General features: G+C 43.0%; 1 protein-coding gene across 2 annotated transcripts in view; it reads left to right on the top strand.

Annotated features, from left to right (window-relative positions):
• The first annotated feature begins 118 nt into the window (after nucleotides 1-118).
• The window catches only part of usp34 (ubiquitin specific peptidase 34), a 47865-nt gene continuing 31283 nt past the window's right edge, over nucleotides 119-16700 (top strand). The window contains exons 1-6 of one of the 2 annotated variants that reach the window (XM_037098731.1): nucleotides 119-488; nucleotides 8728-8818; nucleotides 10641-11199; nucleotides 12246-12296; nucleotides 16050-16199; nucleotides 16515-16582. In XM_037098731.1, coding sequence (XP_036954626.1) covers nucleotides 446-488; nucleotides 8728-8818; nucleotides 10641-11199; nucleotides 12246-12296; nucleotides 16050-16199; nucleotides 16515-16582 — 962 coding nt within the window. In that variant the 5' untranslated portion in view covers nucleotides 119-445. The remainder of the gene's footprint in view (nucleotides 489-8727; nucleotides 8819-10640; nucleotides 11200-12245; nucleotides 12297-16049; nucleotides 16200-16514; nucleotides 16583-16700) is intronic. The other variant, XM_037098721.1, reaches the window with a different exon arrangement.

Below are 16700 nucleotides of genomic sequence, written 5' to 3'. Positions count from 1 at the left end.
ACTGTGACCACACTTGTCCTTGAACTCCCGAGGAAAGGTTGTAAACATTACTTCATTACGGAGATATCGCGAGATCACCGAAGAAAACCGAACGCGCGGAGGAGACAGGACGGAAAGAGCCGAACGGTCGTCACTCTGTATCGCCCCCCCTCCTTTTTCAACATGGCTGCTATGTCTGCTCTCTCAAGTAACGCTCAGATTGGAGACTGACTCGATTTCTGCCTTCCAGTGCCTCTTAACTTTTGGTGTACAGCAACTTCGCTTGGATGCAAATCACGTCCTACACCTTTTTGTCTCCCCTGGTTTCACTCAGTGGAATAACCTTCACCAATCACTCCCTCCACTGGGCCTTTTTTCTACCCCAAAAAACAACCAACTGCCAGCCAACAACAGTTTCCAGAGCAATGGTTTGAGTAGGTGCACACAGTTTTCCTCTTCATGAACAATGTGTGAAAACTGCGCCGAGCTGGTGGAGGTTTTAAATGAAAGTAAGTAAACAAGTCATTTTTATTTACATCCCGACGATGCTGAACCAACTGCTTGATGTTAGCATCGCTGTCCACTGAAGCTTCATGGGAGCATGTTAGCTCGGAGGCTAGCTAAATATAACTTTGTGTGTTTTCTGGATTGGCTCCGTCTTTTCCATCCAGACGTTTGCAGGAATAAAGACAGCGGACGCGATGACATTGTTTCTGCATGTGTTGCGGTCGGTTAACGTTGTGTCTTCGTGTCAGACTGTGTCGGTTTAATATGAATGCAGATGCCTTTTTCCCTTTTCCAGATTGGCAGTCAGTTTTTTTGGGGCCTGTCTGTCAAACACTCCTCACAGAACTCACACAAGCTAACTCCTAAATCCACCCCGAATTTCCAGACATCGACCATTTGTGTGTGTGACATTACAGCCACAGCTCATGACACGTTAGCGACGGTTAACACGGTGCACGCGAGCGGTTCTGAAGGCTGCCGCTGTTTGATAAAAGGCGGTTTGAACGGATTTTGAAGTTAGCCAAGTTAGCTAGGTTTAGCTAGCGAGCAGCCTGACTTTGTTTGATGTGTTTGTCAGGTCAGTCTGCTAGCTGTCCACTACGCTGCCACCCATTGTTTTGCGGATGGCCACATTCACAGTTCAAAATGGCCTGCTAACTGTCAATAACACGCTCACGGTTGATGTTGGTGACACGATTAAAATGATGTGAAATTCTTATGTGTGTTTTGGCGAGCCTGATAAATGGGAACATAGCTTTAGCTCGCGGCGACTTAAGCTAACCCAGAAAATTAATGGCTGCAACGAGGCGCATATTTTGGCACATAGCACATCGTTAATCCTCAGTAGCTTTGTGGATATATCTCGGCCGATGTCTCGTGTACAGTAGCCTCACTTTTAGCTAATTTTGGTTGGACAATTATTTCGAATCTTTGCCGTCAAGTCTCGTTTCACACACGGGAGGCTAACGTCAACTTAACCCAGCAAACGTAAATACAAGGTTGCCTTTATAGCTAAAAGTTAGCCGTCAGTCCAGGCGTGCTAACAGGCCCTGCTGCACTTCACAGCTGTCTGCAAGAAACCAAACATTTTCCTGTGTGATTTAACTTTAATTTCTGAAGCAGTTAGCATGCAGTGATTTGCGGGTTATTTGTAGTTTTTCCTGTGTTTTTCATGAGCCTGTGTGTGTGTGTGTGGAGTCGATGCTCCTCCTGCAGGATCTGTAGGAATCCACTTTAACCTGAATGCAGCATATTCTCATTGAGTCTACCTGCACCTAGAAATCAGGCTGGTTTCCTCTTGGACGAGCTGGCATGTGGTTGTAAAATAGAGGATAAACACTTGTGTGGATGCACTCACACACATTTCACTCCAACTGTGAGAGACTGAGACGTTGGCCACCTGTTATTGGAGAGGAATGTCATCCTCGGTGTGTATGGCTAAAAATATGTGGACACCCCAACACCTCAGACATAAACTGAGCGTCAGAGCTGCGGGGCGAGAAATAGATGAGAGGAGGACGGTTTTTGGTCATTAGCACTTCAAGGAAAACGTCTAAACATGGAGAATAAACTTTGACATTTCAAGATTTAAGCTGCCTCAATAGAGAGTCTTGTGTCTTGTGCAGACGTGTTGGTGAAACTGTCCTTCTCATAAACACAGTGCAGGACTCTCCAAACCATGTAGAAACGGCAGAGACTGAGGCTCGGACATCTCGTTCTCTTTAACTGGACTGATGGACCAGAAGAGTTGACTTCATTGTTGACATTTACAGTTAATTCACAAAATTGTACTTCGACCGTGCGAGCTGTCCGAGCCTCCAGCCTCTGCTCTTACTACATCCTGTGAGGGTGTAACGTTGTGATTTTAGTGTAATTATGTCTTCAGAGTCGTAATGCTGACAACTGCACTGTGATACAAGCTGAAAGTACATTCTCATGTGTAGTTTCATCAGTTTATCTACAGACATTTTGTGGAGGCAGTCATATGCTGTTTGATGTAGTGTCCAGAAGTCGGCCTTTATTCTTTGAATGTCAAGTTCTCCACATTTTTTTGACCTTTTTCTTATAATGCATCCTCACCCCTGGCTCTAACACTCGTCTGCAGACATGTAAAGGCTGAACATTTTATTTGAAAAGCATAAACCGGGTTTTATTCTACAGTCCTGTCTTCTAGGAAGACCTTCAACAAGACTTTAGGACCTGGTTGCAGAGGTTTGCTCTCCATTCTGCATTGAATCTGTGTCATACAGGAGACGCACACATGGCATTGCTTTATTTACATGTTAAACCTGCGTCCTTCATTCTTAGCAGAGCCTGCCGTGTAGCTGAATAAACAGGCTTTCGTTTCCCCTCAGTGGACGTACTTCAGAATCAGATAAAATGACGAAGGTTCTCAGTCATCCAGGTCATGGTAATTCTGTTTGTTCCATGAATGAAACGTGACATTTATCTATTAAAAGCTAATTTTTCATCTTCGATTTAGAGCATCTATCAGAAACTTTAGTCCAAAGCGACTTACAGTAATTCACACACTGATGGCGGTGGCCCCCGACCAGCACATCAGGAGCAGTTTGGGGTTCAGTGCATAAGGACACTTCAACATACAGCTAGGGGGAGCCAGGATTTGAACCGGCGACCTTCCGATTACCAGACCACCCGCTCTACCTCCTGAGCTACAGCCGCCATGTCATTGTTGTTGATAAGAAATTAGAAAGGCTACACACACATCAGTCATGTTGCCATAATACAGATCGTCTTGGCTGATACAGATAACTGATAATTATCTGCCTCTCATTGACGATACCGTGAAGATCACCCATGATTCACATTTCTGTGTTTTAAGAATAAATGAACAACCTGTAGTTGAGGGTAAAAACTGAGATGTAGTGAAGAAGGATGGATGATTTCATACAAATTTCTGGGGGAACACCAGAAGAGGACGGACTTTTTCTGCCTGAACACTTTCTGTTTCGGCTGTTGCTCCTTTTGTCTCCTTGTTGTTAGAGCGTTTTGTCGAGTGATGTTTAAAGGTCAGTATCGATACTTTATCATTCTTCATAACGACAGCTGCTCACCAAAGCCAGGCAGCCATGTTTGTCTGAAGCCGCTGGTGTTGGCCTGTCCAGGATTTGCCGTTGCAGTTCATCCATGAAGGTGTTGGATGAGATGGAGCTCTGGGTTCTGGTTCTGTGCAGGCCAGATGACCAAACTGGGAAACAGATTTCTTCATGAATCTGGCTTTGAGGACAGGAACATTGTCATGTTGAATCAGGAAAGAGACAAACACAAACTGCAGAGACAAAGCTGGAAGAAGTCATTGTGTGAAATATCATTGTGTGCTGGAGCATTTAGATTTCCACACATTGTGACTTGAGGGGAACTCCAGTCTAGAAGTATACAAAGAGTCTCCACCTATTTTTGGCTGTATGGTGTATTTTGAATGAGCAACGACTCTGTTTTACTGAGTTTAATCTGTAGGAGTTTGGCTCCAGTGTTTCTGTGCTGATGTGTGGAACAGAAACACGCTGCAGTCTTCAGATTACACTCGTCTAATCCTGACGTGTTGTGTATTTTTGGGAAACTGCGGGTGTGGTGTCTAATTGGTGTTTGTCACATATCATGTGCTGCACGATTAAAAACCCGACAGCAGCTTTAATCTTCACCTGCGTTCTTAAAGGAACAGTTCACCCAAAAAAAGACGATTCAAAAGTCATTTAGTTTCTTTTCCTTTCTTTTCCTCCTCCAAAACACATAAAAACTCAAGATCTCAAGCAGCCATAAGAGAAGTGAGAGCTAGGGCTGCAGGATTTGGTAAAAATAATCATATTGCTGCTATTAAAATCCTAATGATGTGACACTGTTGGGGTCTGTACCAATCAAACATGTTTTCTTACATCCGTAGAACAAGATGTGCAGGTCAGGACGTCTCTGCTGCTCCGCAGTGCTTCATTATAAAGCTCTTAACACATTTTATCTTCATCAACAAACTGCAGCATCTACGATTTGGCTGTTTCACTCAGCCGCTTTGCAAAGCATTTAATTTATTAATCGTGCGGCCAAGCGAGGAAAATATGAAACTGTCTAAAACTGTAAAGTATTTGGTTTGAATCAGGAACTTTTTCTGATGAAGAGTGAAAATCTGACCAAGCAGCTTCCAGTCCTCAGCTGTGGACGCTCGATGCTGTGGATGGATGTCAGCTGACACGCACACACACACGCACACACACACACACACACACACACACACACACACACACACACACACACACAGTTTCACCTCGCTCCTTAATTCTGACTCAGATTACAGGACAGAAACCTGCTGCTGCTTCTCACCAGTTCAGCTGTGATAACTGGTTGTGTGTCTGTGTGTTTATGTGCGGCAGGTATTGTGTTTGTATCAGACGCCTTTACAGCTTTCACTGATACAATCCGGTGTTGTTGAGCGTCGGGTCAGCAGCTCCACAGCAGGCCGCTGTCAGCTGTGACGGCTCTGTCTGCAAGACTGGCAGGTCCATGTGTTCAGTCTGTAGCTGACCTGCGACCTCAGATTTGCTACTGCAGCAGTGTTTGTGTGTGTGTGTATGTGTGTGTGTGTGTGTGTGTGTGCGTGTGTGTGTGTGTGCGTGCGTGTGTGTGCGTGTGTGTGTGTGTGTGGAGGGAGCGGTGTTCGGCTGATCCACGTGGTCTCCACAGATACGAGGATTTGGTGCTTTTTTGTGTGTTCTGTGTGTGAATGGAATATCAGTTGGTTTGTCAGACAAAACAACGTGAAGATGTGTTTTTTTTCACCACTTTCTTAGATTGATCCCTTGATCATCAATTAATTGTGATGGAATATATAATGGTTGGCTGTAGTCCTGGACCTGTGACATCTTCATATCAAGGTCACAAGGATCAGATCTGATAGACTTAGTTTAAACTTTAACCACATACGAACTCAGATAAGTGAGTTTATGTCAGGAAGATGTGACTTGAATCATGAAGAGTTCAGAGCTGCAGAGAGTCGCTGATCAGAAGAAAACTAGAACCCAGCTGTCCTGATAACAGATGAATCCTATATGTCACGTTTCAGTCAAACATTTTCTAGTTCGTGAGGATTTTCTTTGTGCTTTTCTTTGTCATTTATGATGAGTTGTAGTTTTCGGGCCATCTGGAAGACGTTGTGCTGTGTCATTGTTTGGAAGAAGCTGGTTTGGTGTTGCTGTGGGACGATGGCTTCTTCATGAAGCGTGCAGCAGACGACATGACAGCCTTGAGATTAATAAGGAAACTTTTATGCTCCTCATTGTTGGCTGGACAGTTAAAGCTTGTGTTGCCATGTTGGGGGCATGTTGACTGTAGAGATGAAAACATTAACCTTGTGTACAGGCGGCCAGACCACCGTGGTCACATATCAGATGGATTAAGATTCAGTTCAGACATTGATCCCCTCAGGATCAGCTGAAATCACCTGGCTGAGCCTTTAAATTTACATCGAACACCGTCATCAGGTTTTTGTTCAGTTCATCCAAAACTTGTTATACTAATTTGATTCCCTTCAGCCCCAGCTGTTTACTTAGCTCAAGTTAGCATGCTAGAAAGATGGTAAACATGGTAAAGATTCAGGTTAGCATGCTGTTGTTAGCATTTAGCTCAAAGCACTGGTGTGTCTGAGCACAACTTCAGTGAGCTGAGGCTTTTTATTCAGCTCTGACTGTAGGATTACTGTCATGTCCTGTTAAATTACTGTGACAGGTTTTTTTTTCTCTGCATTCAGAACATGATGTCACGTTTCACTGGCAAAATCAACGAGAAATTTAAATCCCAACCGACTAAATTGGACATATGAAACAGTTTGTTGTGGTTAAACACACCTGTATCCAGTGCCTGTTGATTTCTACACTTGAAATGAGTTTTTAGTGTGAATGGCAGAATACAGAGTAAACAGGAGTAAAACTAAATCAACTGGCTTGTAATGCAGAAAAAAGAGATTGTTTGGCTGTTTCTACTCATGTTTTTGCAAGAAAGTCAAATTATTTATTACTCATCTGACTTAGAATACGTTCCTCAAACAGAAAGTGAAAGTGGATATTTGATTGATTTTCTCCCCTTGAACTTAAAATCTCTGGTTTGTTTGCTGTAAACCTTTGACACGACTGATGAGTCTTTCTCTGAACCATTTATCATCTGAATACAGACTGTGTGCTGGACTGTCCCTAAATTACTGAAGCAACATCCTGTGCACATTGGAAGTTGGTGAAATAGTGCGAGGAATCCCTGTGCTGCTTTTACAGCTCAATACAGAAAACCATTTAACAATCACCATGTGAGCTGGAAGAATTTTAAAAAACAAGGAAACCTCATAAAGACGGTGTTTTTACTTGACACGTTTTGTCATTCTGAGTGCTTCAGATTCTTCTCCACCTGCTGCTGCCTTTTTAAACGACACGTCTGAGTTGATCAGTACTTATTATAGTGTCACAGCTGGAACGTTTCTATTTAAACGCCTCCAGTCTGGCTGAACGTTACAGTCGCTGCTGAGCCGAGCTGAGGAGTGTGATCACACAGTGTCGGTGTCCTCCTCCTCCTCCTCCTCCTCCTCCTCCTCCTCCTCCTCCTCCTCCTCCTCTTTGTATTTATATCCTCAGAGAGCTGCAGCCATAAACTGAGTTTAATGTCAGCTCCTGTTCCCAGACAACATCAGCATCAAAGCAGCGAAACGACACAATCCCTCAGCACGGCAGCAGGACAACGGCCAAGGGCGCCGGGCCGGCGTCCCAGAACACCCGTGTGTTGAAGTCGGCCTCAGAGGAGCTTCTGTTCACACGCGGAGCTGAAAGAGTTCTGGTTCCTGCCTGAACGGCCAACGTGGTCGACAGGTTACTGTTGTTTCTGTTTTTTTATGTTCCGTCTCTTTGTTGCCAAATTCAGGTCAGTGATTCAGTGGAGACACTTGATTCCTCTGAACTGAGTCTGACTGATATGAATCTTTGAAGGCCGAAACAAGAACAGTAACGCTGGAGAGAAGCTGTTGAAGTCGAGTGTCGATGTGTAACGTCATCGTATCAGCTCGTTGGATTATCAGTATATGAGAGTGAACGTCTGATACTCGGTGCACTTAAACACGGTGGAGCCGACGTGTCCTGATCAGTGGAATTTGTTCATGTTGTACTTCGATTATTTCTTTTCTTTCCAGATCCAGACGTGATGATGTCGTCGTTGTTTGCAGTGAAACAAACAAACTTAATGTATTCTGGAGCCTCAGGCCTCAGCCGACTCCTTCTTCAATTATTGACTATGAGAACATTTGTGTGATACGATCTTTGTTTCTCAAGATGTATGGAACCGGAATCATTTGCTCAGATCAGTGAAGAAAGTTGTAATTTCTCCAGAGGAATAAGGAGAACTTCCCTATTCTTCCTTACACATACATGAATATGCCTCACAGTGTTAACACTACCATGTTTACTTCTTTAGTTGTCGCTCTGTTACGTTTTCACCTGTGTCTGTTTTTTGATTGTTGTGGGAAATAAAATGATCTACTGATCTCAGGCCAGTGATTTCTAATCAGTACTGTCAGATTTTCTGTGAGGGTTTGTCGGTTAAATATTTGAGCAAAATGTGAAATAACAGATTTGTTGAATTGTTTAGTTACTGTGAAGCAGTACAAAAACCTCAGACTGGTGGACAAAAGCTTGTGTTAGGACTAGAGTCTCTTTAGTTGAGGATAGAAAGGGGTCAAGGGTGGACGGTGTGCGTTTGTTGGTTTGTCAGCAGGATTACACAAAAACTACGGAACAGATTTTCACCAGACTTGGATGGGGGATGGGTCTCAGCCCAGAACAGAGCCCATCAGTTTTTGGTGGATTCAGGAATATCTTCTCACTGTCTCAACATTGTGACATAGAGCTGATAAAGATCATATAACTTTTCTGTCAGTCTGTACTGTAATTTGATACTGATACAGTTTTAAACCACTAGTTGTCGACCACATCAGTCTTCATATTGACTGTTTAATCTCTGCTCCAGAGTGAAACTGAAAGAAAACGCTGGGGAACTCGACTGTGTGACAAATAGATGTAATCTGTTGCGTTTCTGAATGTTTGGTGAATGTTACCATATAAAACCAACTGGCAGTTCATTGGAAGTGTTCAGTCTGTATTTCTTTGGAAAATGAAAAGTTAAAATAACACATGTTCAGTCCGAGATGTCTTGATGTCTTGAGCTGATCTCTAACAGCCGCTCCCTCTCGTTCCTCCTCAGTATCGGATGCAGACAGCAGTGAAGGAGGCTTCCAGCTGAAGAAGGAACATGCCCTGCGAGTGCTGGGCTACATCAGCTCCTGGACACAGAGGTCAGTCACTCACATCCGACATGAGTCACCTGATTTAAAGTTTACATCAGTGTTTCCATAAAGCATTTCGAGGCCTGTCAGCAGTGGGCACGTGTTGACAGATGAGACAGAAGTTCCTCGGTCTGATTACAACTTGCCCTTTCCTAAAGACCTCTCTCCATTTTGTCCTCTGGTTTGTTTACCTCTAGCCGCTGTTGACTTCCACATCCACGCCTGACGTAGCCTGACGTAGCCTGACGTAGCCTGACGTAGCCTGACGTAGCCTGACGTAGCCATGTAGCCTGCACCACGAATTACTTTAGTTAGCCAAGTTAATTTGCTCAAACCTCGCTTAAAGATTTCTTTTGTTTGCAAACCTTAAAAAGTTTGCTTAAAATTCACTTGACGTTTTATGAACATGGATGTTTACTAACTTAATCAGATTAAAACAAAAGTAATGACACTTCTCACCTTAATGTCTCCAGCATCAGGGACAGGCGTTTATTACTTGAGGAGGTCTTGTGTTCCTCATGCAGCCTCCCCTCACGTAGCATGAGAGCTATATTTGAATAAAGTAATAAAAAAATAGTAATAGATGTTAAAATATTGAGTACAGATAATGTAAACAAATGAAAATAGAAAAAGACTGTTAGCGACAACGTTGAAACAAAGGCTCCTCTCTCTGTTTCATCAGCACATTCTTGTACTGTAACTTGTTAACCAAATTCCCATTTTTAACTTTAAATAAATAAATTATTAATTTATCGTATGAAATTTAGGACCCATTTCATTCTGATCTGCTGAGAAAATGAGTGAATGATCTGCAGGTGGCGCTGAACTTCAGCAGGACTGTGTGTCTTTAAAATACAAAAATAAGAGAGGAAACTGCAATTCTCATTCAGGGAAAGCTGAATTGTAAAGCTGTAAAGAAGTTCTGAAAGTAAGAACACAGTTACAGTCGGGCTTCGTACCAGCTGGGAGCCTGGAGTCAGGACATCAGTGAGTCATAATGTTGCTTCAGACGCTACAGTTCAGTTGTTGTGGTTTGTTTTCATCCATCCAGCTGGAACGTTTTAATATTTGGTGTGTAGAGGAGACGTGGAGACGCTGAACTAAACAATCAAAATCTGCTGACGCATTTGTTTTTTGTTAGTGTGTGTTGATGAATATCTGAAGTATTTTAACATTTTCACATGGCAGTCTGAAACATTAAGGACGAGTTTGAGGACAAACACAACACATTGCTGTGTTGGCTTATTGAGATCCTGATTACGATCCTGACAAATCAGGCAGATGGTGAATTTCAGGGCTGTCGGTCGCCCTTGTTGGCTGACTGAGCTCATTAATAGTCAATTTTCAGGCCAGATATTTAGACTCATGACAGCAGGACAAGCACGGATGTGACGCCGTTAACATCAGGATGGTTCCATTCTGTGTCCGTTTGGTGCGTTTGGGCCCTTTGCTTCTCTAGTAACCTCCTCAGGAAACCCTTTGTCGCTGTCACAGTGATATTCTCTCTGGCTTTGGGCACAAAGCCATCATTCTAGACTGAATGAATGAATAATCTTGTGTGTTGTTGGTAGTTGTTACTAACAGAAAGTGATCTGGTCGTCTTTGCCAACAGTTAAACCACTTGGAAACACTACGAGGAGAAAGTTGTTTGTTACTAACCATGACGATTACCTTCAGTCTCTTGTTATTCAGTAACTGCTAAGAAATGAAGCATTTTGTTTAGGGGCAAGTAAAAACTGCCTTCGGACGAGTAGATTTTTGACCCACTTGGAAAAAATAACAGCGTTGGTTGCCTCTGTAACACTTCCTGTGTCTTCTGCGCCGTCTCCAGACAATGTCTGTGCTGCTTCAAAGAGTACAAACACCTGGAGGTCTTCAACCAGCTGGTCTACGCCCTCATCAACCTGGTCATCGCTCAGATCAGCAGCCTGAGAGACCGCCTCTGCAGCGTCCAGGACCGCTCACGTAAAGGTGGCGTGCCTGGGACTGAGGGGGTGGGGTCTGAATGGAGCGGGGGCGAGGCTCCATCCGGGCCCCTCCCCCAACCTTCCTCCCCTGGGGAGGACGAACCTGTGAATGTGGAGAGAGACTCTGCCGAAGAGGACGGCGACACTCCCGATCTGAACCAGAATAAGACCCAGAACCAGGGTCAGGGTGCCAACCAGCCATGTGAAGCCCAAATGGAAGCACTGGGGCCTGGGGAGAGCGCCAGCGGGTCCGTGGGTGGAGACGGTGGTGTCGGAGCAAACAGCAGCAGTGACAGTCAGGACCCGTTCAGCTCCTGGAGCACAGAGGAAAGGGAGAAGCTGCTGCTGTGTGCCGCCAAGATCTTCCAGATCCAGTTTCCCCTCTACACTGCCTACAAACACAACACACACCCCACCATAGAGGTAAGACCCAGTCACACACCTAACACACCAGAACAGCTTCTGGAAGCCCCTGAACCCGGCTGTTGTTCAACAGGAAGATCGTGCTAGAATAAAACCACAACTGAATGTTTTATGTTGTATGGATGAAACCAACAAACTCTAAATTTAACGAACAGTCAAATGAATGATAGTCATTATCTACTAATGAGGAACGAGGAGACAGATCAGGGGTGAGCAGCTCCAATCACGAGGAGTTAGTCCACATTTGTGCACTTGGAGTAGAAATTTAAAATGTGTTTTCGTGGCACTCACACCGAACATTAAGACGGCAGCACCTGATGATCATAGCCTCTAATCTACTGTTCAAGTTACCTGGTGAAAAGTCCTGTATTTTTCAGATTATAATATAAATCTGTATAGAAGAAAATCTAAGTATTGCGGTGTCAGTTTTTTCCCAGTATTTTTTCTGTGCACTGTAAACTGTGTTTGTGGTTTTTTTCTCAAATTTAATCCCAAAGATTAACTGCATTTCTTGCTCTTTCTCAGTGTTTGTGTAGGTATGAGAGAATATCAGAATTTTATCGTTGATGGCAAATAAAAACACGGAGGATAGATGTCGAGATGATCGTGAATATTCTCACAGGAGACATGAAAAAGCTGTGCAGCTTGATAACACACAGACCAGTATTGATCTCCTGATTTATTTTGAATGGGATGTTCTCTATAAAAATACTTTATACATCATCTGTGTGATGCAATCAAACATTTGTTCCCAAACAACATATGAAATAAAGTTTATCCAGTACCTTTTGTGCCTTTTTAAGGGCTTTGTCCATATTTTGATTATAATCTGGATAAAACTGTGAATGGTGCAGTTTTCTGGGGGCCGGGATAATTTTTGCATTATCACAGCTTTTTTACTGAAAAAACTAAACCAGGTTCTTCTCTGATAAAGCTCCTTTGAATGTGAACGGTGATCAAAAATTCAGAAACCTCTGAATTCATTAACTAAACAGAACACAGTTTTTTGTCATGTATATCCTCTGAAACGTCTTTCTTTCCTCCAGGACATATCTGCTCACGAAAGCAACATCCTCGGCTCCTTCTGCGACATGAACGTAAGAAATTCACCTTTTTTTTTCCTTGCATTTAGTTATAATCTGCTTCCTGTCAATCACCCGAGGCTTATAGCAGAAACATGTCGTCTTCAGGCCAGATCACACTGATAATGTCACCGCTGCTGAACAACACAGACGTCCTCTTTCATTTCAATGAAACTGCTGATGCCTGTTTTACCACAGGCTGCTCTGAGAAGCATTTTCTGCTACACTCTTAGAATGTCAGATTAATTCCTGTTTGTTCTCGTGCCGATCGTACTTCTATCGTTTATTCTGTTCTGGAACTGTTTCATCTGGAAGCTGCACAAACAGGCTGCCAGTCAGCTGTCGGGCGTCCTGAGCAGGATCTGTGGGAGGTGATGATGAGAAGTGGAAGCAGGCCTGAGACATGTTGGGAATTTCTATAAGAGACGAGGACGTCCGGGGAGCATGATGTGCTCAGCGGTGTCACGTGACTGCTGGAGAGACTCGAGATTATTGGTCACATCTTCTCTGACTGTGTCTGAGGTCACAGTGCACTCACACATGTGGAGGACAGAAAAATAGGAAAAAATAAAAGAGAGAGAGGATCACTGAAGTGTTAGTTCACTTCCTCTGACAGCACTTTTCGCTGAGTCACCTCCTGTGATTTGTCTGAAATTTCTGAAAGTCATCTCCTTTTCAGCAGCAGCGTCTCTGTTAAGTGGACAGCTGTGTGGAGATGTTTGTCCTCTGGAGACAGTTAATGTCTCAGAGTGACATTTAAAACTTTGTCAGACTCAGAAAATCAAGATGATCAGTACGTTTTCAAACCTCTTCTCTTGTTCGTCTCCTCCCTCTCACAGCAGCTGCATCTGCAGAACATTTATGTAATAAAATGGTCATCATACGGTTTTTTCAGTGAACAAAAATGTAGGTTGCACACAAATGAAACGAACCGGAGGTCCTGGTGCTGTTACCGCTTCTGTCCACAGGGGCCGCCAGACTCAACAAGGATGAGAGCTCCTCCAAGCTGCTTTAATCACTAGATTTATAAACTACAGATTGTTTCACATTCACTGAATAAAAAGTCAGTTTAGAACAATTTCGTCATCAAAGATTGATTTTACATTTTGATTTCAGTGTTGAGCGAAAGAGCCACAATTGTCATTCAGCCATAAATTTTGCAGTCCAGCCAGAAAACGTCAGTTTTACGCGGCTCTGTTGGAACAATAAGTGTAAAGATTTTACAAAATGTTCGACTGTTTAGATGTTAATCTACTTGACCTTGAGTATTTTCTGCTTCAGTATTTGTTGAGCAGAAAGATTTACTTTCAGGGTTCAAACAAAGTCTGTTAAACTTTGAAAAATTCAGAAATTTAACCTTTACGATTGTCAAGGTTGAATTTGAATATTTTTTTTAACATTATCTGGTTCTTCTTGTACTCGGCACTCATATATTATTGTTATGATATTTATTTGAAAGTAAAAGATCCCTCTGTCATATTTTGTTTCCTGATATCAAAATTAGGGATGATGATTTCTTAAGTAATTCTTCATAAGCAATTTCTTTGATAGTCAGCTGTCTGAACAATCGATTATAGGATAATCAATACGACTTCATGACATGAGTTGGATGTCTCCATCACTTTTCACCACTGATATAATCTATGTTCGATTCACAATCCCTCTAAACTACAGTAAGATCTACACGCAAAGAGAAAAGGCATCAAGATACTTACATGACAAAACTAGCTAACACAAAATAAATGTATTCCAGTCTGCGGCTGAATACAACAACAATATTCAGCCCATGTTGAGCCAACGAAATGTCTGAAAATGTAAACTATCACTTTGTATTGAATGTCTTTTTGTATGTTTTTAAATGACATTTTACATCAAGTACTTGCATGGAGAATAAAAGTGGATTAGAGCTTCTTACAGTGGATTAGAATAAAAACAAAGGGTGAATTTAAATGAAGCAGAGATGCAGATGCAGCCGGTCGTACATAAGATGTTTAGTAAAGATTTAAATGTGATATAAGGACGTGCAGTTGGTTCAGGTATCCTGTAAGAGCTTGAGTTCTGCTGAAGGGTTTTATGAAGCGTTGCATTTGTGTTTCGCTCATGGGGAAGTTTCTTACAGTCTCCTGCCCTGAGATCAGAAACCTGATCCGGCCGGCTGAGTGTCCAAATATAAACGTTGTCTGATGTGAGGTTTCATGTTGCAGCGATCTGCTCTCTGCTGGCTTTATTCTTTATTCTGCTGGCTTTATTTCTCTAGTGCTTCAGAATATGAAGCACTAGAGAAATGAGCGAGTCGTTTCTATACAAGATGACTGTTTTTCACTGGGTGAAAGACAAAGTCGTCTTTTTGTGTTCAGTGACTGTTTGACCTCCGGAGGCAGAAGGTTTACGTGAGAAACGCCTGATATCATAGTTTTGGTTCGTGTCAGTCAGTGTGTGGAGCGTTGAGCACAGTTCTCTGTTTCACTAAGTATTGTCTACATTTCCTGCCCTCTTTGGTTTGTTTTGTCAAATCGACGCCCACATTATTACAGTGTGCCGAGCCTGGTGAAGTCCATGGTAACAGGCTGTCATTGGTCTGCACTCGTGACGCTGCTCTTTGTGCTCTGAGATGAAAATCTTTAGAGATGAGAATCAGTGTAATAACAGTGCTTTGGAGAAGAACGCAGCACCTCCACAGAGTGTTGAATGAGTCCATGTGGGTTCAGGCTTGTTTCCTGTAGATGAATTCCTCAGATAATCCGTGAGCTCGGTGGATTTCACCTTCTCACCGTGATAAAGTATTAATCCAGGTCAGGGGTGAACCGCACTACAGTTAAGTTTAGTCACTGAAACACAATGTCACACTAGTTCATGTGGTTTAAATTTGAGAGGAATTTAAATGTAGAAACTAACCTGCTAAAAAGAAATAAATGTTAAGAAACTCAGCAGGTTATTTAACAATGAACGTAACTGTGATGTGCAGAAGAGTTCACTGCAAATTGTTGACACGATTTCATGAATTTGTTTTAATCACAGTGTGAAAACTGTAGAAAAAAAACTTACTGTCAGTTTGATTCGGGCTCATAATATTTGTGTTTTCACTGCTTTTTCAGAGAAGAATAACCAGATTTGTATTGGAGGTCCGTTTAACTAGACTCATTTAAAGTGTCACAAGTTTGTCACTGCGGGTTCTTCTGGGTTAAAGTCATTTCTCCCCTGGACTTCATGTCCATATTCATCTAAATGTTTTTTTTGTGTGATTTGCAATTACAAAAACACATTGTTGATGACAGTTGCCTGTAAATGAAGATGACTCAGCAAGTGTGTCCGCTTCTGGAGAGCGAACCAAAAAATGTGAGGAAAAAAGTATTAACGAGTGATGATGCATCAAGACTTAAAGGATCAGATCACCACAAAATGCAAGTGAAGTTTCAGAGCTTCACGGTAAAACAGAGCTGCAGCGTTCTGCTGAACACTATGCTGAAGATTTAAAACTGATAAACAACCACAGAAACATCAGACGTCTCCACACAGATGTTTTTCTGCCCCTTAGCTCTGTGAGAAAGTAAGTGAACTGGAGTCTGTTGACTTCTCGTCTGTTCTGATTGCAGCCGCAGCACGGCGTGGCTGAAGGCGGTTCATTGTGACATCACAGCCTTACAGAAGTCTGTTTGAAGGGACAGTTTCTGAATAATAGACCTGCTTTGTAATGAACCCAGATGTGAAGCTCTCATCTGTTCTCTACGGGACCTCTAATGATATCTGACGTGGTCTGTCATCCACCAGGACGTGGAGGTGCCTCTGCATCTGCTGCGTTACGTCTGTCTGTTCTGCGGGAAGCACGGCCTCTCCCTGATGAAGGAGTGCTTCGAGTCGGGCACTCCGGAGAGCCTCCCCTTCCCCATCGCCCACGCCTTCATCACCATCGTCTCCAACGTGAGTCCACCAGCCCAAACACAAGCTGCTCACTGCTGACTGCTCGACAGAACTCTGGCTAAACTATAACTTTCTGTAACTTCATGGTCATTTATGAGGCTTTAGTTTGTGTTGATGTTTGAATGTGTTGCATTGCTGACAGGTGTTTCTGATATTCAGCCTCTTCAAAGAAATACTGGACCGCATTAGTTTCAGCTGCATTTGTCTCATAAACTGCAGCTGAGACACTTGAAGTTTTAACGACCCCCAGTGTGGATTACCTGCTGTGTTTTCACGTGTGCTGTTAATTAATTTGTGTCGTGTTTCTGTCCACAGATCAGAATATGGTTGCACATTCCTGCCGTCATGCAGCACATCATACCGTTCCGCACCTACGTAATACGGTGAGTTTGAACCGATGTCGCAGTGACGGAGGCTTCAATTTGTGTTTCATTCAGCCACAATCGTTCCTGATGAGTTTCTGTGCCGCGGCTAAAGGCTAAATGTTTTTACGAACAGAAG

Source organism: Acanthopagrus latus, chromosome 1 (genome assembly GCF_904848185.1).
Source record: "Acanthopagrus latus isolate v.2019 chromosome 1, fAcaLat1.1, whole genome shotgun sequence".
Lineage (NCBI taxonomy): Eukaryota > Metazoa > Chordata > Actinopteri > Spariformes > Sparidae > Acanthopagrus > Acanthopagrus latus.
The sequence above is the reverse complement of the archived record's forward strand: the minus strand, read 5'-3'. Positions and strand labels throughout refer to the sequence as shown.